The sequence below is a fragment of the Dendrobates tinctorius genome, unplaced genomic scaffold, assembly GCF_039654945.1.
Source record: "Dendrobates tinctorius isolate UK_male_01 unplaced genomic scaffold, ASM3965494v1 ptg000009l, whole genome shotgun sequence".
NCBI lineage: Eukaryota > Metazoa > Chordata > Amphibia > Anura > Dendrobatidae > Dendrobates > Dendrobates tinctorius.
In genome coordinates, this window is record NW_027361677.1 from 5,634,981 (window position 1) to 5,662,980 (window position 28,000).

Consider the following 28,000-nt stretch of genomic DNA (forward strand, 5'->3'; position numbering starts at 1 on the left):
AAATACTTCTGCTAGATTCCCTTTTACCAGATGCATTAGAGTGGCATCTGTCCTCATTAGACTAATATTGATTCAATTTGACAGCACCTATTCAAGAGGCAATTATAGTCTAATGAATTGCCTCTTGAATAGTTGCTGTCAAATTGAATCAATATTAATCTGTGGGTAACAGAGACCACCGGTAGTCATAGCCACTGTGTAATGTGTATGTGAGGGGCCATGAGCTTTACACACATATTTTTTTTTTATATGATGCCCAGATACTTAAATCATTACAATTCAACCATTTATAATTTTATTATTAAATACATTAAATAAATACAATTGATTTTATCATTTTCCCAGATTCACAGTGTTTTCAGGCCCTAGACCTCCAGCAGACTGGTAGGTGGGTGGTCTTCTCTTAATCATCAGATCGTCTGATAGACAATATATCACATATACAATATATTTATACAGCATATTATTCCCTAATAAAGAGGCACATTAGTTGTCTGACTACCAGACATAGACATTGCCCTACATATATCAGGATTCTAAGTGCTCAGCAACAAGATACCAATAACTAAACAAGACACAATAAGGCATAATGTGCATTATCAGGACTGATAAAGAAGAAATAAAAATAGCACGTTGTACTAAAGAAATCAAAGATTAGACCAATAGGGCAGGTGAATATATTAAACTTAAAGTATAATTTCACTTATTCACTGGTTTAAGTGCTTTTCTTTACTCATTGCTTTTGACATATTTTAGTATCTGATTATGTCTTTTTCTCATATATTATATACAAAGCTGGTTCAATTGGACGAGGCCACATCATCCTCTATCAGTGGCCTTTTTCAGGTCTGGTGAGCTGTGCAGTCTGTAATGAAGGCTGTGCTATCAAGGGCAGGAGGAAAACTGGAATATTTACATATTAGTAAGGGTTTTTTCAGATGTCCGTCGGGATCATCCGTCGGATTGCAATGGACTGGGCGCACTTCTCCTGACCCCGAGCGTGACAGCTTCATAGAAATATATGAAGGGAGCACACTCGGGTCAGGAGATGTGCGGCCAGTCCGTGCATTGCGATCCGACATCAGACTGATGATCACGGACATCTAAAAGATCCCTAAGTTCAATAACATCATGACCCAAACACATCTGATGAATCAAAAATAAAATGGACAATGCCTATAATAGCAGATAATATTTAGCAGCACAGTTCCTCTTTGTCAAGAAAGTCAGCTGGAGTAAGGAGTCATATAAGCCAGGCAATGCATCCTGGCATGCAAATTATTGGAGGTAGGAAAGTAATGTCGTGCATCAAGAAGCAAATGTTTCTTTACGAAAATTGTCAGGAATGTTGTAGAATTTTTCAGAGGTAGAATTTCTCTTTAAAGTGAAAATAGGTAATATGTGGCTGATGATAGGCCTTATTTCTCTTTGCAGAAGAATTGTTTTCATAGCAAAGACTTTATTTTTACAAAATTAAGAACATTATAAACCAAAAAAAAAGAAACTGGACTGGTGACAGGTTTGTCCAAGAAACTATCTCCATTGCTGTTTTTGTATGAAGACACCACTTTCTGATTCTTAGGCCTCATTCAGACGTCTTTTTATTTTTTGGGGTATGAAAAAAGAACCATTGTTCATCAGTGAGCTTGATCTGATTTTCATCTATTTTTGGTCCATGCGTCCGCTTTTATTACCAAGCTGCCATCTTTTTTTTATAGAAAGGCGGCTTAAAAACAGCCAAGTTTCTGTATCTAATCTAAGTATTGGACTGAGGTGATTTTGGAGTGACCTGCCTTGCTGGTCTCCTGGATCTCACCCGATGGTAAATATCAGGGGTTCTTAAATTTCAGGTTCTGTCATCTTTCTTCACTGAGAATTAATGCACAGTCATCCGAGTTTAGTGTGCACGTTTACTGAGGCGGGCGAAGGGAAAAGTTGTGGGACAAATAAGGCTACAGCTGTCTTAAGGTGTATGGTGACCTTGTGAAGTCACAAACAAGGCTACAGCTGTCTTAGATGTATGGCTACCTTATGGAGTCACAAGCAAGGCTACAGCTGTCTAAAATGTATGGCTACCTTATGGAGTCACAAGCCAGGCTACAGCTGTCTAAGGTGTATGGCTACCTTATGGAGTCACAAGCAAGGCTACAGCTGTCTAAGATGTATGGCTACCTTATGGAGTCACAAGCCAGGCTACAGCTGTCTAGGTGTATGGCTACCTTATGGAGTCACAAGCCAGGCTACAGCTGTCTAGGTGTATGGCCACCTTATGGAGTCATAATTCCTGAGAATGTTTGTAGAGGGTGGGGATATGTAGTAAGCTATATTCTAGCTCTTTGGTCAATATTTGGGGGCATACTTTAGTGGATGAAATTGTTCAGATTTGATAGGACAAAATTCTGATGCCCTAAAGGCTTTCTGAAGGTTGCATAAATTGAGAATATGTCTCCAGCTCCTACAGACGATCTGCAATTTTGCAACAGCTGGAGAGTCTTCTAGATTGAATCACAATGTCCTCTACGTCCTGTAAAATTTTGTGAAGTCTAATATATCGGTCCCATGTGTGTCCACTCCTTCAGGTCGTAGCTCATTTATTGTCCGGGATAAAGATGCCGTGCAGGTCCAGGTGAACATCCGCATTGACACTGGCACGTCCCACTTCTTTGAAGGTCTTGGCATCCAAAATAAGTAAGAACGAGGATTTCTTAGGATCAGAAGATACAATGGCAGACAATATAATTCCTGGAAATATAACATACAGGATCTAATCAGTGCAGACAGGAGGAAGGATTATCAAAATGAATGCAAATTAAAAGTGTAGGAGCTAGGAGGAACTATGAAATGATGCCAGCATCTAAGATAGTTCTGCCTCCCTGTGGGCTTCTTGCTTCTCATTAACTCATTTAGCTCTTAGCAATGAAATAAGGAACTTCCTGATAGATATGGCTATAAGAAGTGACTTTTGGGTTAGGAAATTGAAAGTATATTTTAGGAAGAATTACATTTATTAGGAAGTCTTTAAAGGGCAGAGAATGTCATATGCTGCATTTGGTGACCCTCATTTACCTGCTATAAATGTAATAATCACATGATTATAAATGTTGCATATCTTGCGCCATTCATTGCTGCACCCAGGACCAGTTTTAGCTATAGGAATAGTAGACCTATAGACAAATCAGGCCCTGGAAGAAGTGTGGTTGCTAAAGGGAAACTTAGAGATTAGCAAAAAAATTCACACTACCCTATACCAGGACAGTGTAAACTTGCTTGGCTGCAACTTAAATACCAGCATCCTTGGAGCCTTTTGAGATTACTAGGCCTCCGAGATATAATTATTTGCCGTAATAGTGACGTTCGTTGCGCCACCCTGCCCTGGTCCCTCTGCCTCGGAGTGCCGAGTTGGATACAGGATCAGGGCAGTGCGAATCTTTTTGCTCATATGTAGAAACTTTTCTTATTAATTTGGTTGTACGACTTAAAAAAAATAAATGGCCAAAAGCAGAAATGTTGTAAAATAACAATGAAGCTATGCTCACTGGTTCAGTCTTCTATCGCTACAGATTATTTTTGCTGGGGGCCCCAACCAGTCGCCGGGATGGGGGAATCGTGTCAGCTGTTCTCCCCTGGTTGAAAAAAGCAACTCCACCCTATTACAAGTACTGACAAAGATAGCAGATTGCTGGATGTCTTCAGTGCAATGGACCAGTCTTTGCTTTCAAATCTTCCCGGCCAGTGGAGTATGAGCATATGAGTCTCCCATTCTGGTGATTGCTTGGGGTCTCACTGTCACGATTCTGCCTATCAAGGTGTCTGGACACAGTGATTCTCATTTCTGCTGTCCAATCTAGGACAGGGGCGTGCTGAGCTGTCAGTAGGTGATAGACAGCTCAGCCGTCCAATCGGATGCTGGGGTGTGCTGAGCTTTCAGTGTCTTGAGTGACGGTTTAGCCGTGCAATCAGGTCCAGGGCGTGTCAGTGCTTCATCCATGTGTCTCCTGTTAGGAGTAATTACCTGGCTATTTAGCCACCTCTCTGCTTTAGATTACTGCTAATTGTAGCTTTGACAAGAGGTGTGTGTTTGATCTGTGCTCCTTGTCTTGTCTTCTGATCTTACTCAACCTCGGATTTGCCTTTGAACTTGTGTTTGCCGAGCCCTTTTTTCGTGATCCGCTACCTTCTTGTAATTATGACCTGACTATGCCTTTGTCTCACCCCTCTGTCTCTGACGTACCCTCCTGGCTTTTGACCTCGGACCTTTTGACGACCCAGCCTTGTGGCTTTTCCGTGACTAGTGTCACACCGACACAGTTCTAGCGATTTTACCAATCTAGTGAATAGGTAGAATTTATAAAAGTAAGTCACTGATACTTACCATCATCCTCTTCCTTGCCATCAGGGTGTGGCACAAACAACGGCTCTGCAGGCCAACACATGTCATCAGTCCAGGACAACATTTCTTTTGTCACTGTGTTAAATTTCACTATCTATGCAATAAAACAAAAAGAAAAAAAGGAATTAGCACATATAGTTTTAAGAATAAAAATAGTAACATAGTTAGTAAGGCCGAAAAAAGACATTAGTCCATCCAGTTCAGCCTATAAAATTCTGTCAGAATAAATCCCCAGAATAAAAACATAAAATCAACACTAAGAATAGCATTAGTAGGGAAACCTGGGCACATGGGAGGGCCGAAGGTGCTTCGAGGACCAAAGGCGCTTTGGGTAAACATGCTCTATACATGTTAAACAGAGGCTGGGTCAGACACGAGGCCTGCAGTGGCCCGTCATCTAAGGCAGCGGTTTCCAATCTTTCTTACCTTAAGAGCGGCATTCGACTCCGATAGATGGTCGTGAGCTACAACCATGCCCCCTCCCTACAGTAATAGTGACAATATACAATATAATTACATCCCACTTCACCCTCATTTGGTATTATCAAATCAAGGACACTCCACACATTATCACATGAAACTTAAAGATCCAGAACCATCATCAGTACCTGAATGCAGCACCAGAAACACTGTCCGTACATGATTGCAGCACCAGAAACACCATCAGTACATGAATGCCCCTCTAACAGTACCATCCTATCTCCAACATAGTATTTATTTCCTCCTTTATTTTCCCTCTCAAAGTATAAGAACATACAGATCTGCTCTTCTTTACAGGGCTTGTGACAAAAGTCACCATCTGAAGTCCTTCTCTTCATAACTGATTGCAAGCCTCTACCAAGCAAGTATACAGCTGCAAGCCACACAACTTGGATCCGCCAGCCACAAGTTGGGGACCCCTGATCTAATGGCAGAAGCAGTCAACAATCCACACATCGCAGATATCATGCAAATGTTCTAAAAAATGTTTCCATTACATCATGGCAATTTTTTTTTTAAGCAGTTGCCACAAAGACAATTTGACTGCATCTAAAAACAGATTCACTTTAATACAGACTCCTGATTAAGTTTCCATGTTCAGTATTTGATCAGTATTTTACATCAGTATTTGTCAGCTAAAATCAGGAGTGGAGCAATCAGAGGAAAAGTATAATAGAAGCAGGTCACCACTTCTGTATTTATCACCCATTCTTGGTTTTGGCTTATAAATACTGATGTAAAATACTGACCAAATACTGAATATGTGAGTGTGGCCGCGGATTCTGCAATCTGCAGCCACAGGTACACACTACATTTATAATGCCGGATAGTGAAAAGCTTTACCTTGGTTGGTATTGGACGCCATTCAACATGTGAAGCGTAAACATATCTGTGCTTCTTGCCATTGTAGTCGTAGTTAATTTTTGGTAATTCAATTCCTGGAAATGTAAGAAATAATTGCATAAGTAATGTAGCAACACAAATCTAGCGACTAGTGTTTATGCCTTTAATGGAACATTATTGCTTGAGTCTCTGCACACAAGCGGATTTCAGCTCCATGTAAGGCTAAGTGCACACGCTGCGGATTGGTCTGCTGATTTTTTTATTTGCGGAACCGCAGGGAAAACCGCAGGTAAAATGACCTGCGGATTGGGCTGCGGTTTATCATCTCTACAATGGAGGAGATGGTAAACCGCAGCAGAATCCGCAGAAAAGAAGTGACATGTCAATTCTTTCTGCGGATTCAAAACCGCAGCTTTTCCGCAGTTAAAAATCCGCAGCATGTGCACAGCAGAATGTAAATCCCATAGGATAACATGCTACTGTACACTGTCTGCAGAACTGCTGCAGTTCTGCTGCGGCCAAAACAGCAGCGGAACCGCAGCGTATGCACATAAGAGTCTCATATCGCCAAATACTGGATCAGATCCTGGGAGATAAGGAAAGCCTATGACCAAGCAGTAGGTGCAGCTTTGTGAATGATTATTTGTTAGGCTGATAGTTTTGGCCGGCAGCCATCTCTCCCAACTCTGCCATACACAGCAGATGTCTATAACAGGTTCTATATACTGTTGTAGGATACCGGGGCTTAGAGAAGAGACAACGTGACTGACATACCTTCACATAAAATCTCAGGCTGGCAGCATATCTCGCCATTTTTTTCTTTCGTCGCTGTTGCTGTCGTCGAAGGAATCCTTACTAGGTTAACTCCCACTTCTGCTTTCTATGAAATGATAATACGTACATTAAATGTACATTAAAGGGCTATTCCCATCCTCATAAATGGGGATTGTCGGACAGTGTGTGCAGGCACTAGCGATTTTGCAATACACTACTTATTACAATTTTTAGCTAATTCCCATATATTGGATTGCTTGTTTAAACATTTATGCCAACGGTCGCGAATTGGAATGTCGCAATTTTTGGAAACAATCCCGGCAAATTTGAAGAGTTGGGGTTATTTATACGAGACATGATTTTTTTTTTTTTTTTAATGAAAAAAAAATTTATGTTTTTAATGCAAACCATTTGCGACCCTCCCCCCCCCCTGCATCCTAACTGTACATCACAGTCAGGGCGTACATGTATGGAGCAGGCTCAGGAGCCGAGACCGCATCATACCCAACACCTGCAATCAGAGCTGGCCTCAGTTGCTGTTGACAGCGGCATTTAAAAGGCACGACCACCGGTGTTCTCATGCATCCCGTCGATCCCCACACAACTTATCCCTAAGGGAACTAAAACGCAGGCAAAAAAAAAAAGAAATTGTTTTAAAAAAATAGAAAAAAAATTTTAAAAGTAGGAAAAAAGAGAAAAAAATGTGAACAAAAATTTTTATATTTTTTATTTTTACAAACTTATGAGTTTTTTTTACTGCTAAAAAATAAAACAGCAATACAAGATTGGTATCTTCATAATTATACCGTTCTGGAGAATCATGCCTCCATATAACTATGTGGATGGAAAAACAAAATAGTTAGGGCTCTCGGAAGAAGGGGAAGAAAAAATGAACCCGAAAAGATTGGCCAGTCCTAAAGGGGTTAAGCAGTCAGTGAAAAGCGGAAAGTATGAGGATTCCAGTATGCCATCTGTGATTTTCATGGACCCATAGACTTCAATGTGCAGTTTTGACTTGACCAAAATCAGACGTTTTCTTTATATTTTTAATTATATTTTGCAGACGCTCAGTCAGTCCCTCCCGCCATAAAACACGGATATATAAACAGCCGCATAGACTAGATGGAGTATGTATTTTTTCTGTAAAAAACATGGGTGCCTGAATGAGGCCTACAGTGAATGCAAACTCCTAGGGTAAATTTACCCAAACACTGAAAAGTCTCTGTTACCCATAGCAACCAATCACAGCACAGCTTTCATTTTAGCAGAGCTGTTTCCAAGAGGAAAGCTGAGCTCTGATTGGTTGCTATGGGCAACAAAGACAGCGCTGTAAATGAGGCCTAATGTGACAGATTATAGTGACTGAGCAGCAACTGCTGACGCTGTAATGTGCCACAGTGAGCGACAAGACTGACATTGTGATAAATAATCGGCTTTAGTTTCATAGATTTGTGTTTTCTGTGAGACACGTATACACTGACCTTGTCGTACTGCAGGGGGACCACAAACCGCGTGTAGGTTGGGGTCGAGGATACTCTAGTCTCCTGAGAGAGGTCTCTCCTTAAATTGGCCATGTAAAACATTTCATATAAACTATTGTCCTTGTAAGCAATAATATCAAACACAACATGGCCGTCTTCTTCATATGCATTAATGTGATGGTAAGACACCAAAGCGTCACTGTAAAACTTCTCTGCAACAGGCTTCTTGGTCCTTTTATCAACTATGTGAAACCAAGTCTAAAAAAAAATTGAATAAAAAAAGAAATGTTTATGACATGCGTGAACATAGCCTTAGAAACGCTACAGTTGTGGCCAAAAGTATTGACACCCCTGCAATTTTGTCAGCTAATACTCAGTTTCTTCCTGAAAATGATTGCAAACACAAATTCTTTGTTATTATTATCTTCATTTAATTTGTCTTAAATGAAAAAAACACAAAAAGAATTGTCCTAAAGCCAAATTGGATATAATTCCACACCAAACATAAAAAAGAGGGTGGACAAAATTATTGGCACTGTTCGAAAAATCATGTGATGCTTCTCTAATTTGTGTAATTAACAGCACCTGTAACTTACCTGTGTCGCCTAACAGGTGTTGGCAATAACTAAATCACACTTGCAGCCAGTTGACATGGATTAAAGTTGACTCAACCTCTGTCCTGTGTCCTCGTGTGCACCACATTGAGCATGGAGAAAAGAAAGAAGACCAAAGAACTGTCTGAGGACTTGAGACACCAAATTGTGAGGAAGCATGAGCAATCTCAAGGCTACAAGTCCATCTCCAAAGACCTGAATATTCCTGTGTCTACTGTGCGCAGTGTCATCAAGAAGTTTAAAGCCCATGGCACTGTGGCTAACCTCCCTAGATGTGGACGGAAAAGAAAAATTGACAAGAGATTTCAACGCAAGATTGTGCGGATGTTGGATAAAGAACTTCGACTAACATCCAAATAAGTTCAAGCTGCCCTGCAGTCCGAGGGTACAGCAGTGTCAACCCGTACTATCCGTCGGCGTCTGAATGAAAAGGGACTGTATGGTAGGAGACCCAGGAAGACCCCACTTCTTACCCCGAGACATAAAAACCCAGGCTGGAGATTGCCAAAACTTACCTGAAAAAGCCTAAAATGTTTTGGAAGAATGTTCTCTGGTCAGATGAGACAAAAGTAGAGCTTTTTGGGCAAAGGCATCAACATAGAGTTTACAGGAGAAAAAAAGAGGCATTCAAAGAAAAGAACACGGTCCCTACAGTCAAACATGGCGGAGGTTCCCTGATGTTTTGGGGTTGCTTTGCTGCCTCTGGCACTGGACTGCTTGACCGTGTGCATGGCATTATGAAGTCTGAAGACTACCAACAAATTTTGCAGCATAATGTAGGGCCCAGTGTGAGAAAGCTGGGTCTCCCTCAGAGGTCACGGGTTTTCCAGAAGGACAATGACCCAAAACACACTTCAAAAAGCACTAGAAAATGGTTGGAGGTAAAGCACTGGAGACTTCTAAGGTGGCCAGCAATGAGTCCAGACCTGAATCCCATAGAACACCTGTGGAGAGATCTAAAAATGGCAGTTTGGAGAAGGCACCCTTCAAATATCAGGGACCTGGAGCAGTTTGCCAAAGAAGAATGGTCTAAAATTCCAGCAGAGCATTGTAAGAAACTCATTGATGGTTACCGGAAGCGGTTGGTCGCAGTTATTTTGGCTAAAGGTTGTGCAACCAAGTATTAGGCTGAGGGTGCCAATACTTTTGTCTGGCCCATTTTTGGAGTTTTGTGTGAAATGATCAATGTTTTGCTTCATTCTCTTTTGTGTATTTTCATTTAAGACAAATTAAATGAAGATAATAATACAAAAGAATTTGTGTTTGCAATCATTTTCAGGAAGAAACTGAGTATTATCTGACAAAATTGCAGGGGTGTCAATACTTTTGGCCACAACTGTACAAGATATCAGTGTATACGCAAAATATGGGAGTACATGCCACAGAAATGGCCGATATGAAGGCGGGGAGACAGTAAGACCACATTTATATAGGCAGTATGGGTGTACAAGTATGGATTTTATGGTCCAGATACATGCCCAGTCTGGAGGCGGGTCTCCCGACCCGAACTTATGGCGCCAAATGTGTGTATGCTGCTGATATCCTATTAGTGGTGCATAAAATTGCATGTGTACGTGGTTATATGCAACCCCCTTAGTGTAAGGCTGCGTTCACACTTTCTTTTGACATGTCATAGTCTTGTCCAACTTCATTTATCAGACCCATAGAGTGGAATGGATATATGCACACATCTGTTAAAATCATGGATGTGAGAGGGAAATATATGTGACTCCGAGCAGGTCCTATTCTGATCTGATTTTGTGGATCCGACTTAGCCATCAAAGGGAACGTGTGATGTAAAAAAAAACGCTATTAGCCTGCAGATATGGGGTTAATCTGCAGATAATAGTGTTCTGAAGCCGCTCGGCACCTGAATTGAGAGCTCCTTTGAATAGTGGGTGTTGGTTGAAAACACACCCCAGCTCTGACCGACAGCCAGCTCGGCATTAGAGCCGGCTGTCAATCAATGCCAGGGGCATGGTTACAGCCGCCATTGACTATGCAGTGAGCAGTGACTGAAGCCTCACGGGTCCAACTCTATGACTGAAAGCACAAGCCTGCCAGGTGGAATAAAGTTAATTTGCTCCTGGCAGCGGGGCTCTCAGTGTGGCGGTCACAAAGTGTCAGAAATGGCAGCGTTCTGCTAGTGGCTTCGCAAATTGGATCAAGCACACCCATACAAGTGTAAAACATCTCGGGAACCATATGATGAAGTTAAGAAAAAAGCAAAAAAAAACAGGTAACAGCAGTAATAAACTAGGAGTGAAAACTGGTCAGTTTTCACACATAGTGTCAAATATTAAATCAGCCATATTCGGCCGATCATGCCATACACATGTCGTGCACATGACAGGCGTTTGCAGGTTACTTACAATATGCTAATAAAAGTATATATTTTCTATTTCCTAATAAGTAGAATTCTAGGTACCATAGATCTTTCGTATGGAGAGAACTTACCTTCTCATCACTATGGAAGCTGATGCATGAAGCCCAGTTAACTCCGCGAAAATATGCAGTGGCCAGTTTTAAGATTTCCAACTTTAAAGGCTGCTCTATTAGGATGACGTAATTTTCTGTCATTCCAAAACTGTGATAGTAACTCGGGCTTAAAAGGTGATGTGCAGGAATGAAGCACAGAACCTCAGCACTTTTCAGCGGCGACTTCTTCTTATCGTTATCTGGGAAATGATTATCTTATATTGACATACAGCAAGATGATGGCAGAAAAATACATTATATTAACAGTGTTCTGGAGTTTCAGAAAAAAAATAAAATAAAAACTGTACTATACGCACCCTCCCTGGGTCCAGCGCTGATTCTATACCGCTGATCCCGATGTTTGTTGTTGTCTGCAGCACTGACATCCCTTTGACAGCGCTGCAGCCGATCAGTAAGCTCAGCGGCTCGTGCCATCAACTCAGCCAAAGCCAATTAGCTCTTTGATTGCCTGCAGAGCTGTCAAAGTGATGTCAGCTCTGCAGAAAATAATAGATACTGCGAGCAGCAGTTGAGACTTAGTGCTGGACCTGAGGAGGCTTAAAAGGGTTATCTATGACTATTTAATTTTTTTACTCAGCCTAAGAACTAACTACCTGCTTATTGTCCCAGGCCCGGATCTCTGCCGCCAGTGAGCAGTCACAGTGACCACGTCAAAGGGTTCCGCTGACATCACGTCGACAGAGCGGCGGCTCCTCTTCCACTCTGCTCTGTTGACGGGGTGTGACTGCCGACATCATGCTGATTGACAACCGGCTCCCCGCTGCCTAACTGCGGGGAGCCGCCAGTCAAGCAGCATGATGTCGACAGTCACGCCCCATCGACATAGCAGAGTGGAAGAGGAAGACATGCTGTGTTGACGTTGAGCAGTGAATTTGCCGGTCGGTGACTGACCTAAGCCGATGCCGAAAAAACAGCTACGTTGATGCCTCTGAAACCAACTGCCAGCATATTAGTTTTTAGGCCCATAGTAAAAAAAAAAAATTGTGGACAACTCCTTTAAAGGGGTTTCCTATTTTTTAATATATAAAGTTATGCATTTTTTTTATAAATATTCCTTGCAATTTAATCTTAACAGTTTTCAGGATTTAGATATGACTTAAAATACTAAACTGTGGATAAAGATCCATTTGCATGAGGCCTTCGAAAATATAGGAACTTTGTATGACTTCGGCTCAAGTAATATTCCTTTTTCTGCCTTACCTGCTGCTGTTTTTGATGGAACTTTAAAAATGATGTACTTTGTTTTCCCTTTGTCACCAATAGACGTCCCCATATTTAAAGTGTTCCCCTCATTGTCATAGTGGGGGTGAGAAGTTGCTAAATTGACTGTCAAATGTTTCAAATAATCCACCTGTAAAAAAAAATAAAAAAAAATCAAGAATGAATAGATGATTATAGCCTGTTTATTATGGCCACAATGCCGAACATAGCAGAAAGTGAATTGGTAACTGAGCTAGGAAATAAAGACATATATACAGTTTTAGGAAATGTTATTGACTCCCCTACACCATAGAAACTATTTCCTGAAACTAAGTGTTTAGTGAAACAGGATTAGGCCCTGATCACATTGCATTCACATGAAACCCTACATATTATATTATACATACACTCACTGGCCACTTTATTAGGTACACCTGTCCAACTGTGTGTTAAGACTTAATTTCTAATCAGCCAATCACATGGCGGCAACTCAGTGCATTTAGGCATGTAGACATGGTCAAGACAATCTCCTGCAGTTCAAACCGAGCATCAGTATGGGGAAGAAAGGTGATTTGAGTGCCTTTGAACGTGGCATGATTGTTGGTGCCAGAAGGGCTGGTCTGAGAATTTCAGAAACTGCTGATCTACTGGGATTTTCACGCACAACCATCTCTAGGGTTTACAGAGAATGGTCCGAAAAAGAAAAAAAATCCAGTGAGCGGCAGTTCTGTGGCCGGAAATGCCATGTTGATGCCAGAGGTCAGAGGAGAATGGGCAGACTGGTTCGAGCTGATAGAAAGGCAACAGTGACTCAAATTGCCACCCGTTACAACCAAGGTAGGCAGAAGAGCATCTCTGAACGCACAGTGCGTCGAACTTTGAGGCAGATGGGCTACAGCAGCAGAAGACCACACTGGGTACCACTCCTCTCAGCTAAGAACAGGCATCTGATGGCTACTTTCAGCAGGATAATGCGCCATGTCATAAAGCTCGATTCATCTCAGATTGGTTTCTTGAACATGACAATGAGTTCACTGTACTCAAATGGCCTCCTCAGTCACCAGATCTCAATCCAATAGAGCATCTTTGGGATGTGGTGGAACGGGAGATTCGCATCAGGGATGTGCAGCCGACAAATCTGCGCAAACTGTGTGATGCCATCATGTCAATATGGTCCAAAATCTCTGAGGAATGCTTCCAGCACCTTGTTGAATCTCTGCCACGAAGAATTGAGGCAGTTCTGAAGGCAAAAGGGGGTCCAACCCGTTACTAGCATGGTGTACCTAATAAAGTGGCCAGTGAGTGTATATCCTAATATAATATAAAATTTAATGATTTTTTTTTGTGTCTGTCACTAATTTCCGAGACCCGTATTGTTTTTATTTTTACACCAATGGAACTGTGAGGGCTTATTTTTTGCAGTTTTATTGATACTAATTTGGCACACATACAACATTGCATTGCTTTTTATTGCATTTTTTTAGCGCTTTCTCTGCCAAGGGCACAGGACTACGTCACTGCATCAATGGGAGAATGGATGGAGCCATGTACTGTAAAATATTGAGTGACAACCGCCTTCCCTCCTTCTATCTCTTTTGTTAAAATTAACCTACCCTTAAAATTATAGACTGGTCATGTCTTTTTCAGTGGGAAAACTTACAAAATCAGCAAGGGATAAAATACTTATTTCCCCCACTGTATATTATTATTATTATTTTTTTTTTTTTTAAAGTGTCTGTCACTAATTTCCAAGACTCATAACGTTTTTATTTGTACGACAATGAGACTGTGTATGGGCTTATTTTTTTGCAGTTTTATTGATAATATATATGTATGTATATACTGTGTGTGTGTGTGTATATATATATATATATATATATATACTGTATATATATTTATTTATTTTTAGTCCCCTTAGAGAACTTCAACCTGCCGATCATCCATTTGATTATAGTATATACTGCAGTAGCACAGTATATAGTGAAGTCGCTGTCTACTGTGAAGCTCAACCTGTGGCTGAGCTTCACAGGAGTACCAAGATGGCAGTGCACCGCGGTCTTGTCTTAGGTGGCCGATGAGAGTCGGGGAGTGTGAGTGCTTGCAATCGCTTTATTTAGATGCCAGTGACATTTGCATTTTTAACAGCAGCGATCGGATCTCAGCTCCAGTTGCTGCTGCAAGACACATATGCTGACACTAACCGCTCTCCTTCTCCGCACAACTATTCGTAATTTTGGGTTAGAGTGTTAAGAGGTTATATCAGAATTAGAAACGTAAGCTCAAAAATTCAATTTGGAGTATGAGGGGAGCATTACTAATTATTTATAAGTAAAATACAACCTTTATTGAATAAAAAAACAAACGCACAGAAATCCACAAACAACCGTGTCACCTATATAGGTCCCAAATCGGGGCCCTGATAACAGCTACCTACCAGCGGAGGTTGGCACCCTAAACACAATCGAGATTGGCGCCCCCGCTCCACGATGGCTCACCCTGTTACTCCTAGATAACCCTGGACTGGTGCAACACACAATCACCATTTAACCAGGAAAGGAGTGTAAAGGTGTCGCCGGTAAGGGTAGGTTTAGGCAACAATAGAAAAGGTGCAAAAAAAAGTGCTGTAAACACGAGACATAAAGTGACAAGTGCAAACAAATGAGTACCTGACTGTATTGTTCCCTGTGACTGAACACCTTCCTGTCAGCGGAGGTTGGCACCCTACTTGTCAGCGGAATGGCGCCCCCGCTCCACAACGGCTATCCCTGAAGTCCCTGATATAACTGATAAATTAAACAAGGATAGCAAAAGCTAGATAGCCAGAAGGTGCATTTAACCCATAAGGCCAATATTGGCCCACAAGAGAGAAAGATACTAATGATAAATTTATCATTAGTATCTTTCTCTCTTGTGGGCCAATATTGGCGGGGGCGCCATTCCGCTGACAAGTAGGGGGCGCCAATCTCGATTGTGTTTAGGGTGCCATCCTTAGGGTGTTAAGAGGTGCACAGCTTGGACTGGCCCACAGGAGAAACCTCCGGTAGGCCCCTGTGCTGGAGAAACTTCATGTATATTGGGAATGAATCGGATGACAAGTTTTCTTTAATAAAACTGGCATATGCTAAAATTTGTGCCCAGAACAGAAAACTGGTGCAATTAGATTCACCTTCTTTTTTTTTTTAAATAATTAGTTTATCCCTTTTCATATGTAAGCGAGCAAAAGTCCTACCTTTTCTAGTGTGTCCAGTGACTCAGGATCAATCTTTCTGATAAAGTTTGTTTCCGAGGAAGCATAATAATCATCACCAAACTTTATAATGTTAATTAGGCAATTATCAGTGAACTCGGGTACTACATGTGACAGGTAAGTGAAGGCCCTATAATAAAGGTATAACACATTCAAAATAAAGGCTTTAGTCTAGCCGAACATTTTATAAAGCCAATTACAGCTATAAAAAAAATTGGTCATGTGCCTATAGTATAGAGGTGTGATGTTTGCACCCTTACCTCCATGGACTCCTCTGGCATATAAAGTTACATGGTTAATGGTTAACATGTTAATGGTTACATTTAGTTCATAAACTAGTACTATCGGTCTGCAATCGTCATTCCTTTATTTATTATCAGATGTTTTGATCTGCAGTTTACAGCTTAATCCAAGCTTTCAATTTTCTCTTGTAGGAGTGTCTCTCCCTGTAATTCAGGCTGGATGTTAGGTCTTTATATATCCAGAGTGTATATGTCACGGGTGTGACAGACAGTCGTCCTGGATCCAGCTGTAGAAGGTTATTGCAGTTAGCTTTACAAGTACCGTCTTGATTTTTGCATCTTTGTTATGGTGTGATATTCTTCTCCCTCTAGGACCCAACAGCTGCCTCCACCTCCAGTGCTGCTAATTAGCACATTTGTGCTGAAGGTTTAAATACATTTAGTCTCTTCAGCATGGTGCTGGTGTTAGTTCAATTTCCCTCTGTCTGGTTGGAAGTACTAGCAGTCAGCTAGTGTCTTTTTGGAGGATTGCTGGCATGGTATCTCAGTGGTCTTCTCCAGCTAAGTGTATCCCCTCGTTTGTACACAGTCTGTTTTTAGTTGTAGTGGTGACTGACTAGCGCCTACCGCGTCCCCTCTCTAGCCAGGGCGTATTGTTAGGTTCCTGCTCGACGATAGGTGCGGAACCTATTTAGGGACGTTTAGGGCAGACAGGGAGTGGTTAGAGTTGCCTAGTGGTCTCCACTCCCCCCTTCCCTAGAGTTTGGGCTTCCCTTCCCTCTCCCCGTTGTTGAGCACCTTGCTTCTCCATCACCCAGTGTGACAGTATATGTATTCATTGGCTTTCATGTATCAGCACAGCTCATGTCTATGGTCTTGATATGCTCTTTCCACTGTATATCAGTAAACAACCCCCTTCCACTCGCTGCTGCTATCTTTAAGGCCATCTTCACACTTTCAGTATTTGATCAGTATTTTATATCCGAATTTGTAAGCCAAAAAGTTTTTGTAAGAAAAATGTACATCTTTTTTATATTTGCATTTAGAAATAAAAAAAAAATTAAAAAAATCTGTGCAAAGGTGTCCATAGCCTTTAACAGCGCAGCTCATGTTCCTAATGTTTTTTGTGTAATCCTTGTCTAAAATTCCCTGATATATAGAAGCTCTCATTCCACCCGACAACAGGTAATGGACTGTCTTACCACAGTCTGCCATCTGCTTTTCATAGTTTGCTTTAAAGGGAATCTATCACAACTTTTTTGCCACTTAACTTAAAGTAGAGACAGAGACCCTGAATCCAGCGATGTGTCACTTACTGGGCTGCTTGCTTCCATTTTTCTAAATTCACAATTTTAGCAGGAGATTATTACTAGAGGACTAAGAAACCTGCTGCCATGTATTTCTCCATATTTATCTCTGTATAACCCTGCACCTATCACTGATTGGCAGCTTTCTGCCTATGCACAGTGTACACAGAAAGCTGCCAGTCAGTGGTGTGGGCGGGGTTATACTGAGCTTAGCATTAAAAGAACTGCAGAGAAAACTGTGTTTTTATCAAAACTACAGCAAGCAGCCCAGTAAGTGATACATCACTGGAATCAGGGTCTTTGTCTCGACATCATTCTGCTCTCAAGCGGGGAAATAAAAACATTGTGTCAGTTCTCTTTAAGGCTTTACAGGCAGCTGTTGGGAATTTGATAAATCTATTAAACATAAGCTACTATATTTCTACAAAAGACAACATCAGGCTGAAACTTACTTGGAGAAGATGTTTTTGCAGGGGTCCGGATAAGCCATTGTGCCAAATTCTGACACCACTATTCTGTTGGCCTCCATATTGGAGTTATAGGTGTCGCTGCGGAGATATTTGCTTCTGTAGTACACTTCGCCTGCCAATTAGCAAAGCACATCTCGTAAAAGAAAGAACTAAGAACTTGGATTCACTCTGGTATACAGTCTGTTTGGTGCACCATTGGTCGTATAATGCCAGATCTGGGTATGTGACATATCTGCACCCAAATAGGTTTTTGGATTTTTATTTTTTTTTTTAAAGGCAAAAATGTAATCAAAAACTCATTGTGGAAACGTAGCCTCGAAATTCACAACTAGCCTGCATGCAACACATTGGGGTATCGATGATACAGGAAGATGGGGATATCGATGGTAATTTTTATGCAGATTTGCTGCAAATTTTGTAGCAGAAAATATGTATCTTACATATGTGCAGACACGGTAAAAAAAAATCTCTGTTTGAAGCAGCTGATTAATAGATGTGCATATGTAAGCGCACATGGCACATGGACACCTCGGCTCATCAACCACAGAACTGTACAGCGAACATCAGCATCTTTTTAGTGCTCATTAAATCTAACTTACTGGAAATAGAAGATTTTTTTTAACCCAACCCTTTACTATACAGCTGCATAGACAAAATTACAACCCCACCACTAATGTCGGACTGGGGTGGCAGGGGCCCACGAGTTACATTGACTTGGAACCCCTATTGTTCAGCTTCATGTAAATGTTCCATTACCCTCTTTCACAAATTTGCTTCTGCTTCTACATAATAATAAGCATGGTAGTTTGCGGAATGAATGATTTGTACGTAGTGAATTAATGTATTGGCAATCCACTGCTCATGTTGTGGGCAAGTGGCTTACTCCTGCACAGGGGGCCCACCGGAGGATTCACCTGTTCTCCTGTGGGCCAGTCCGAGCCTGTCCACCGCAATGTCACGCACAGTGTAGGACAGACTAAGTGCAACACAAAGGGATAAGGGAAAGGGAGTCAAACACTAGGGAAGGAGGGAGTGGAGACTCCTAGACAGACCTAATGTCACCCTGTCTGTCCTACCGTCCCTATATAGGTTCTGCACCTATCGCCAAGCTGGATACCTAATCCCTGCCTGGTAGTTTATGCATGAAATCAGTGCCTGAAAGTTTTTCCTTACATATTGGACTATTTTTTTCTGGAAAGCACTGTACATTGGTCAGCAATTTCCTTTACCACATTATTTTGTAATCCCTGCCTGACCCTTGTGATAAGCCCTGCATCGGGAGGACAGGATGAGTGCTAGTCAATCCTGACTACCTCTAAAGACAACTGGGATAGACAAACGAAACAAGGGAACATTTAGCTTGAGAAAACTCAGAGAGAAACACGGACGTCCTCCAAACACCAGAGAGGACGCTAGCAGACTGGCAGCTCCAAGCCTGGACAGGGAAATGCAAATAGAAAATGTCACCCGCACTTGTGAGCAGTAAGTATATCAACACTCAGGTCGAGGTGTGGCCATTAGCATCGGGGGAGGTGGCCACTTGTCTGCAAAGAAAACTATTGAGACCTTCTGCAGACAGATGCAATGCAACGGTCTGCAGCCTCTGACACATCCGTGACACACAACTAGGAAACAAAAAACCATCTCACCCTAAACTTGTCGTACACTGACCCTTAGGTCTGTGAGACCTCTTCCCTTTCTCATATTCCCTATGGGTAGAGGTTAAAGCCTTCCCTTTTCTATGAGAAAGGAGAAGATACAATAGTCACAAGTTGACTTTTCCAATCTTCAGCACTTTAGAGAATCACCCATCTTTACTCCGTTGGTCACGTAGGGGAAATTTTGTCCGGACCATAATTTTCCCTGACCGATTCCTACCTAGTTTCCTTGCCCTATCATTTAGACAGATCGTCAATGAGTCTTCACTTCTCATACCAACACTCTTAACGGGAAACAGTTGACATTTTCTGACCTTCCAATTTTGGATTCTGGACTTCTGGACACTGTACTTACCATTTTTAAACGTGAAGCTGTGCAATAGCGAGAGCCCATCAAACCAGTGGTTATATGACATTTCTCCAACAGAGTGTTTTCCAGGACCATTGCGTAGCAGAGTTCCCTTCAGCCACTTTGGTATACACCCTGCGCCAAAGAAAGGAAGGGAACAGCCGTTATTACGGAGCAGCAAAATGATAGTTAATTTCCCCAAGCTACAGAGTTTATCGCAGGTCAGGCTGTGAGGCTGCGCAGCATCAGTGATGTAAACAGAAGAAAACCTAGGCGCACCAAGCTGTGTAATTCTATCACAAAATTTATCATATGGCAAGGTGCAGCAGAAATCACGTAATGAAGAAAAAGAAGGAAAGCACCACTGCATGAATGCGCACACTGACAATGTCAGTGCGTGCATTTATGCAGTGGTGCGTTCCTTCTTTTTCTGCATCAGTGATGTCAGCTCTAGTCACTGATGCTGCCGCTGGCAGCTTCTCATTCATTCATCAGTGGTTTACAGCCGGGGTGGTCGGATTAGCACCGCTCCCAGTTGCAAACTATATATCCCCCAGATATGGATTACGGCGTGGGACTGAACACCGGACAGGTATAGTATGTTGGGGTTTTTTTAAAAAATTTTTCTTTATTACAGGAGATCAAGGGCGTCGTTTGGATTAGCAGAACAATAAAGATGGCAAAACTGTGTGGTGCTTAATTTCATTAAATTACTTTTTCTGGCTGTGTGTTTATTTAACCCTTTACATACTATAGGATTAGTAATGGAGAGGTGTCTTATTGACACCTCTCCTTTACTAAGCCAGGCTTAATGTCACCTTACAAAACAAAGGTCACATCAACCCCCTATTACCCCATATGCCACTGCTACAGGGCAGTGGGAAGAGAGAGGCTAAGTACTGAAATTGACACATCTTACAGATGCGCCTTTTCTGGGGTGGCTGGGAGTAGATGTTTGTAGCCGGTGGGGGGGGGCAATAACCATGGTCCCTTCCTAGGCTATTAATATCTGCCCCCTGTCACTGGCTTTCCCTCTCTGGCAAAGAAAACTGCTCGGGATCCCATGCCATTTTTTCCCCCGAAAATAATCTTTTATTAAATACATACATGTCCCCTAATTTGCACGTACACTATACTAACTGTATTGCTCACAGACATCTATATATCTAACTATTCTGCATGGATTTACTGTATGTAAACTATGTCTCCTATCCTGTTGGCTTCTGCATTGATTTTACAGAAGCCGACAAATGAATTAACGGCTATTCTAATATACTAGATTATGGCCCAATGCTATCGCATCGGGAGGATGCGATAGCATCACACCTCTTGCCATGTTAACCCTCAACACACACACTCCTCAACACACACTCCTCTCACCTTTCACCATCTCCACTCGCATCCACTCACTCTTTCACTCCACATACGACCCTTTCTCAATCCATCTCTCATACTCACACCGTCATCGTCGCTGCCCCGACATCTTCCTCCGCCGCCGCGATCCTGGATCCAGACGTTCTCCAGGCCGCCGACATGTTCTTGCGGCGACGCCATCTTGGATTTCGTGAAATCCCGCGATATTCAAGATGGCGTCGCCGCAAGAACATGTCGCTGGCGTGGACGACATCGGGATCCAAAATGGCGTTGGCGTAATCTCGCGAGATTTCGCCGACGCCATCTTTTTGGATCCCGAGTCATCCATGCCAGCGACATGTTCTTGCGGCGACGCCATCTTGAATATCGCGGGATTTCACGAAATCCAAGATGGCGTCGCCGCAAGAACATGTCGGCGGCCTGGAGAACGTCTGGATCCAGGATCGCGGCGGCGGAGGAAGATGTCGGGCAGCGACGATGACGGTGTGAGTATGAGAAACGGAGTGAGAGAAAGGAACGTATGTGGAGTGAAAGAGTGAGTGGACGTGAGTGGAGGTGAAAGGTGAGAGGAGTGTGTGTTGAGGGTTAACGTGCGTGTGTGTGTGGTGACGTCACCGGTTACAACTGGACGGAAGTTGTTACAACCGGAAGCTGCTTAGGGCATTTATTATTATAGATATATCTCTATGCAATATATACATAGAATATACCTATTCTATGTGAATATATGTATTCTATACTATTCTAACCTATTCTATACTGTAAACAGTAGATAATTTGCCAACTTTTTATCTATATATGTTTTTAAGATTATTTGGTTTTAAAACGATCTTGATAGTTGTGTTTTACAATGTGATTTTAACATGAGCTTTTACATACAGAGAACTGCTGTATGTAAAAGCTCATGTTAAAATTGCATTGCATACGGATGACATGCGGATGTCACATGGATACTAGATGCAAGGAAATCGCATCATCACATTGCAAACGGATTACATACGGATCACTGTTCGAGGAACATTTGTGTGTTTCTCGGCCGTCAAAATTGGACCGATTTTTTTATACGTTAAGTGTGACTCCAGCCTTAACGGGAATCTATCAGCAGATTTTTGTAATCTGAGAGCACCATGATGTACTGCCTACTAATCAGTCCTCCTGATGGAGGCGTGGTTGGACTAGAAGGCACGAGACACCTAGTCCTGTAGTGATAATCTACTGCTGATAAAACACTGATTTTTTTTTGTACAGCTGGTGATTCTGGCTCTGCATTCATGTATTCATGGTGGTTCTGGCACTGCATTCATGTATTGACGGTGGTTCTGGCACTGCATTCATGTACTGACGGTGGTTCTGGCACTGTATTCATGTACTGATGGTGGTTCTGATTCAGTATTATGTACTGACAGTGGTTCTGGCACTGCACTTATCCTGATGGTGCATGGGTTTGAAGCAAACAATTCATGCCTCACTAATCTAGTTTCCTTCTATGATGGAATCACTGACTGGATGGATCAGGGAAATGCGGTAGATATGGTATATTTCAACTTAAGCAAAACATTTGATAAAGTATCTCATACTCTCCTTATTGAAAAAATGACCAAGTGTTGGATTGACAAGGCTACGGTTAGGTGGATTCATAACCGGCTCAGTGATCGTACACAAAGAGTGGTAATAAATGGTTGCACATCCAATTGGCAAAGTGTTTCAAGTGGGGTACCACAAGGCTTTGTCCTGGCCCCAGTGTTGTTCAACATTTTTATAAATGATCTAGATAAGGGAACTGAAGGTAAATTAATCAAATTTGCAGATGATGCAAAATTAGATAGCTAAAACTAGAGAAGACGGAGAAATTATTCCGAAGGATACAGATAAGCTTGAACAATGGGTAGCGTCTAATAGAATGGTATTTAACGGAGAAATGCAAGAATCTACATCTGGGCAAGAAAAACAAAAATATAATCTATAGAGTGGGAGAAATAGAACTAAGCAACAGCACGTGTGAAAAGACTTGGGTATACTAATAGATCACACACTGCACATGAGTCAACAGTGTGATGCAGCAGCACAAAAGGCAAACACGGTTCTAGGATGTATTAAGAGAAGCATACAGTCTAGATCACATGAAGTAATTATCCCCCTCTACTCCTCCTTGGTCAGTCGTCATCTGGAATACTGTGTCCAGTTCTCGGCACCAGATTTTAAAAAAGACTTTGAAAAACTGGAACAAGTTCAGAGAAGAGCTACCAGGAAGGTAAGTGGACTGCAAAATATGTCTTATGAGGGAAGGTTGAAGGATCTGGGAATTTTTAGCTTGAAAAAAAGAAGATTAAGAGCTGTCTACAAATATCTGAAGGGATGTCACAGTTTAGAGAGATCATCCTTATTCTCATTTTCATATGCAAACACGAGAAGCAATGGAATGACACTGAAAGGGAGAAGATACAGATTAGATATTAGAAAAAAACTTTTTGACAGTGAGGGTGATCAATGAGTGGAACAGACTGCCACGAGAGGTGGTGAGAGACTTCAGTGGAAGTCTTCAAACAGAGGCTGGACAGACATCTGTCTGAGATGGTTTAGTGAATCCTGCATTGACCAGGGGGTTGGACATGATGGCCCTGGAGGTCCCGTCCAGCTCTAACATTCTATGATTCTATGATTGTGGTTCTGGCACTGCATCCATGTACTTATGGTGATTCTGATGCTGCATTCAGTACTGACATTGGTTTTGGCCCTACATTCATGTACTGATGGTGGTTCTGAGCTTGGACACTTGTAGCAATCCATAAAGTACTTCATGGCTATGTTGAAACTGAAAATTCCTCAATACTAAACATTTTGAGATTATGAAGAGGCTTTTCCAGGTTTCTGCTCAATTTCTGCTTCAAAAAGTCATTGTAAATTAAGGTGTGTTTACACTGAGCTTTTGGAGCAGAAACCGAACGAAACTCTACTCCTCAAATATCCCAATCTTGCTTCTGGTGATTTATTCATGATGGTGGTTTTAGTGATGTATTCATGTAAGTACCACTTTACATTTTGTTGTGGTCCTTGGACCGAAAAAGGTTGTGAAACGCTCTTATAACAGAACAGAAAAATGTAGGCTAGTCAAATACAGGCGGTTCCTACATGGGGGGGGAACCCAACTTATTTATGCAGTATTCTTATTGAGATATTTGAAAATGATTTTAGGAAAGTCGATTACCTCTTTAAATGTCATTTTAAAAGTTCTTTGAATGCCATAAATATAGTTAAATTGCCTGGATGTCATTCTCCTATTTATCAGGAGGCCTATGCCATACGTAAATTAAATAGTAATATAACTTTTCCTGTATGTCATACACCATCTCTGGAAAACAATGCTACATTTGTAATAACCGTTGAATAGCCCTTTAATTAGAAAGCTGCTCAGTGACCTGAAACTTATGTGTTAGAGCTGAGAATGAGATTACTTCTATAATCCCAGATGCCCCATTATTGTCCTAAAAGTTGCTGAATATCCAAGCCCTGGATAGAAAATGTTATATAGCGAGGGAGGAGGATCTACTGACTAATCATATTGCGATCATGTGATGATTCAGACAGATCCTGAGCTCCGAACATGTGATTTATTGAAACTAAACTATAGATGAGGTTAGAAAACAGAATTGAGATTTTGGTGGTTTTCTTAACTTGTTTTAACCGAACGACGCCTTTATCACCCATCTTCCTGATACTAATTGGTGGGGGTCCGACCTCTGAGACCCACACCGGTTTGCAGAACGGGGAAACTTTATCCCCGTTAGAATGGAGTGGCAGTGCAACAGGCTCAATCTATGCACCATTCAGTCACCATGTGGGGCGGAGCGCTGTGCTTAACTTTTTCTGGCAGCCTGTGACGACATTTAATCTTAATTATCAGGATGTAAATTCAGTAGGCCAGGAGACATACTTTATTATCTTTATATTGACTTTTGAATATTTGTGTTTTTCTTTGGTTGGTCAAGAAACAAAGACTATTGTTCTTACTAGCCTGAATGTGACTCTGGAGTTGCTGTTTGCTGCAAGCTCCTTGTCTGCTATCTTTGAGGGATAGAGACATAGGGTAATTGAACAATAGATGTTTGATAATATGTTTATTGATCATGTTGGACTCTGTGGCTTGTTGACTTGCAGAGCAGAGGAGTAAAAATGATGCAAATTGATTAAATACTCAAACAATGCGAGTTAATCTCATCACACCTTCCTCTTGACGTCTGGATGATGGCTTGAAGGACAACAGTTGTGAACTAGAAAAGGGGGGTATGCCTCTGTAACAAGAGATCCAAACAACCAGAGACTCTTTACTAAGCCACAGCCAGGAACACTCTACAAGACAGCAGCCAGGACTTCATGGCTCCATCACGAAGGACACAGATTTGACATTCTGCAGGAAGCCAGCTTAGGGAATCACAACCCCGGCTGAAAGAACACAGATTTACTCTGTTGACCATTATTGAACTTATGGATACATTTGGGGAAGCCTGCATTTGGACCCACTAGTCACCTGAGCCCTATGGATACATTTGAGGAAGCTAGTATTGGGACCCACTGGTCACCTGGTTCCATGTAGATGTTCATAGAAGCTAGGTCGTGACCCTCTGATCACTTGGCCTCATACCTCAGTGTGCGTGCCACAGGTGGGGGGTCAGTCGGCCCTGGAAGTCGCACCCGCTTTAATCCCAGCGAGTCAGCGCAAGGGTAAGACTGAAATTTTGCACCATCTTGAGCATTTTCTGGGACTGTTCTATGTCTTATTGTCTGTTTTGTGGTTCAATAAAGTATTGCCACACTGTTTTACCCTCAACCTGTGGTGTCTGAGTAGTATTGTGCCCACGTTAAAGGACGTTCAGTGTGATGATCTCTGGTCCATGCGATCTCGAGCCTCCGGACTAGAGCACCCCGTGACCAACGTCTCTCCACACAGCCCCATAGGGAATGAATGAAGTGGTGGTTGGCGTCCAACATGCTATGCCATCTTGCAACAGAGATAAAAGTCCGGTCTCCAGATCGGTTCTCGTTAGTGGGGCTCCCATCAATCAGCAAGTTATCACCTATCCTATGGATAGGTGATAACTTGCTTTAACCAAACAACCCATTTAATACTAAATGTAATAAGATAAATGGTGCAAAAAGATTTGTCTAACAGTAGACGTATACTGTGCAACTGTACAAGTATGGATAAGGGTTAACATTTAGCCACACACTTCTTAGACCAGCTTACAAACTTTCCTGTGGGATCTCAGGATTGGGCATGTTGAAATTCGGCATGACTAATCTTTTTAACCCCTGACATTTATTATCAGGTAGAGAGTTGAAACCTTTGCATATACATTAGATTCCGGACAGTCCTTTTAGTTTGCTCATCTTTTATTGTGCTGGCTTGGGGGTTGACTAATACGTTCAAGGTACTGCTTCCCAATGCAACTTCTAACCAGTGAAATGTGAGTTGTGCATAGGTACATAGGTACGGCATCTTTGGTCTGCGTTCACTTTATTTACTTTACATACCTAATTACCGTATATACCGTATGTATTAGATTTATTTCTTATTATGCAACTAGCATTATTATATATTGTGGAGACGCACAATACTATCGAGGAGACAAATACAATCAAGGAAACACGCAAAATGCTATCGAGAAGATACAATACTATTAAGCAAACATACAGTACTATCGAAAAGACACATAGCTATTGAGGAGACACAAAATACTCTCAAGGAAACATGCAACACTATTGAGCAGACAAACAGTACTATCGAGGAGACACAATACTAGCCAGGAGACAATACTATCAAGACACAATACTATTGAAGAGACACAATACAACAAAGGAGACCCACAATACTATCAAGAAGACACAAAATATTTTCCAAGAGGCACACAATACAATCAAGGAGACACACAGTACAATTGAGGAGACACACAACACTATTCACGAGTCACCCAATACAATTGAGGAGGCACCCAATACAATAGAGGAGGCACCCAATACAATAGAGGAGGCACCCAATACAATTGAGGAGTCACCCAATACAATAGAGGAGGCACCCAATACAATAGAGGAGGCACCCAATACAATAGAGGAGGCACCCAATACAATAGAGGAGGCACCCAATACAATAGAGGAGGCACCCAATACAATTGAGGAGGCACCCAATACAATAGAGGAGGCACCCAATACAATTGAGGAGGCACCCAATACAATAGAGGAGGCACCCAATACAATAAAGGAGGCACCCAATACAATAGAGGTGGCACCCAATACAATTGAGGAGGCACCCAATACAATTGAGGAGACACACAACACTATTGAGGAGACACTCAACACTGAGGGGACACAAGGGGAGGAGAATGTGGAGGATGTGAAGGATAATTAGGGCCCAGAGTACTGTAGGAAGCCAGCTCACCTCAGTCCCAGTAAGAGCCCTGGGGAACATGGCGAGAGCAGGCTAACTCAAGGGTGATTCTTACTGCTGGAGAAAGCGCTTATCAATGGTCTGCTACCGCATAACCCCATTATATAGCAATTGTCTGGTTTAAAGAATGTCTCCTCTTTTCATAATATGCATTCACTTAAACCCTTTTGCAAAAAAAGTATTCATGTGTAGTTTATGGACCTGCTGTTACATCGGGACAGCATGCACAGCTCATCCATGCAACTATATCCCTGAGATCTAGGCCCAAATTACAGCCCAAATTTATTAGATTTTGCGACTTGTATGTAACCTCAACCGAAGGCATCTAAATGATATTAAAATGAAATAAATAATCCGGAGAACCGTATTTAGTGATTGTTTGGTCTTCTGCAACCAGGAAGGGGTTAATGAGCTCTGACATGTATTGATTCCTTATGCAATACACAGAAGAGAGAGGGTTGAATGCCCCTACCTTGTACTTCTGCTTTTATTGGCTCGGGACATTCCTGACGATTTTTGGAGAAGACAACACCTATTACAGAGTCTATCATGTCATCTGGGTGCTCCATGGCTGGTCCTGTCCTTGTGATAGATGAGGTCCTAGCTCTCCCAGCGCCTTCCACTCTTTGTTTT

At 41.9% G+C, this 28,000-nt stretch overlaps 2 protein-coding genes across 2 annotated transcripts in view; one reads left to right on the top strand and one right to left on the bottom strand.

Moving 5' to 3' along the window:
- Positions 1-28,000, top strand: part of LOC141096002 (polycystin-1-like protein 2) — a 117,335-nt gene that overhangs the window by 12,794 nt on the left and 76,541 nt on the right. The gene's annotated exons all lie outside the window — the stretch shown is intronic.
- BCO1 (beta-carotene oxygenase 1) lies at positions 273-28,000 on the bottom strand. Its single transcript, XM_073582376.1, has 11 exons — positions 27,840-28,000; positions 19,561-19,689; positions 17,530-17,659; positions 15,511-15,658; positions 12,282-12,432; positions 11,040-11,260; positions 7,969-8,226; positions 6,488-6,593; positions 5,714-5,808; positions 4,373-4,484; positions 273-2,742 (listed from the first exon to the last, which is right to left on the bottom strand). Exons 1-11 carry the CDS (start codon positions 27,934-27,936, stop codon positions 2,588-2,590), a joined length of 1,602 nt encoding a protein of 533 aa, XP_073438477.1. The 5' UTR covers positions 27,937-28,000; the 3' UTR covers positions 273-2,587.

Bases quoted from the DNA above. Each gene is read 5' to 3' on its own strand.
- BCO1 (XM_073582376.1), bottom strand. From the start codon at position 27,936: ATGGAGCACCCAGATGACATGATAGACTCTGTAATAGGTGTTGTCTTC. The intron at 15,659-17,529 runs GTAAGTTTCAGC...CCTTTATTATAG, and splicing joins TGCAAAAACATCTTCTCCAA to GGCCTTCACTTACCTGTCAC. The intron at 6,594-7,968 runs GTCAGTGTATAC...ATCATTTCATAG, and splicing joins TCCCCCTGCAGTACGACAAG to AAAGCAGAAGTGGGAGTTAA.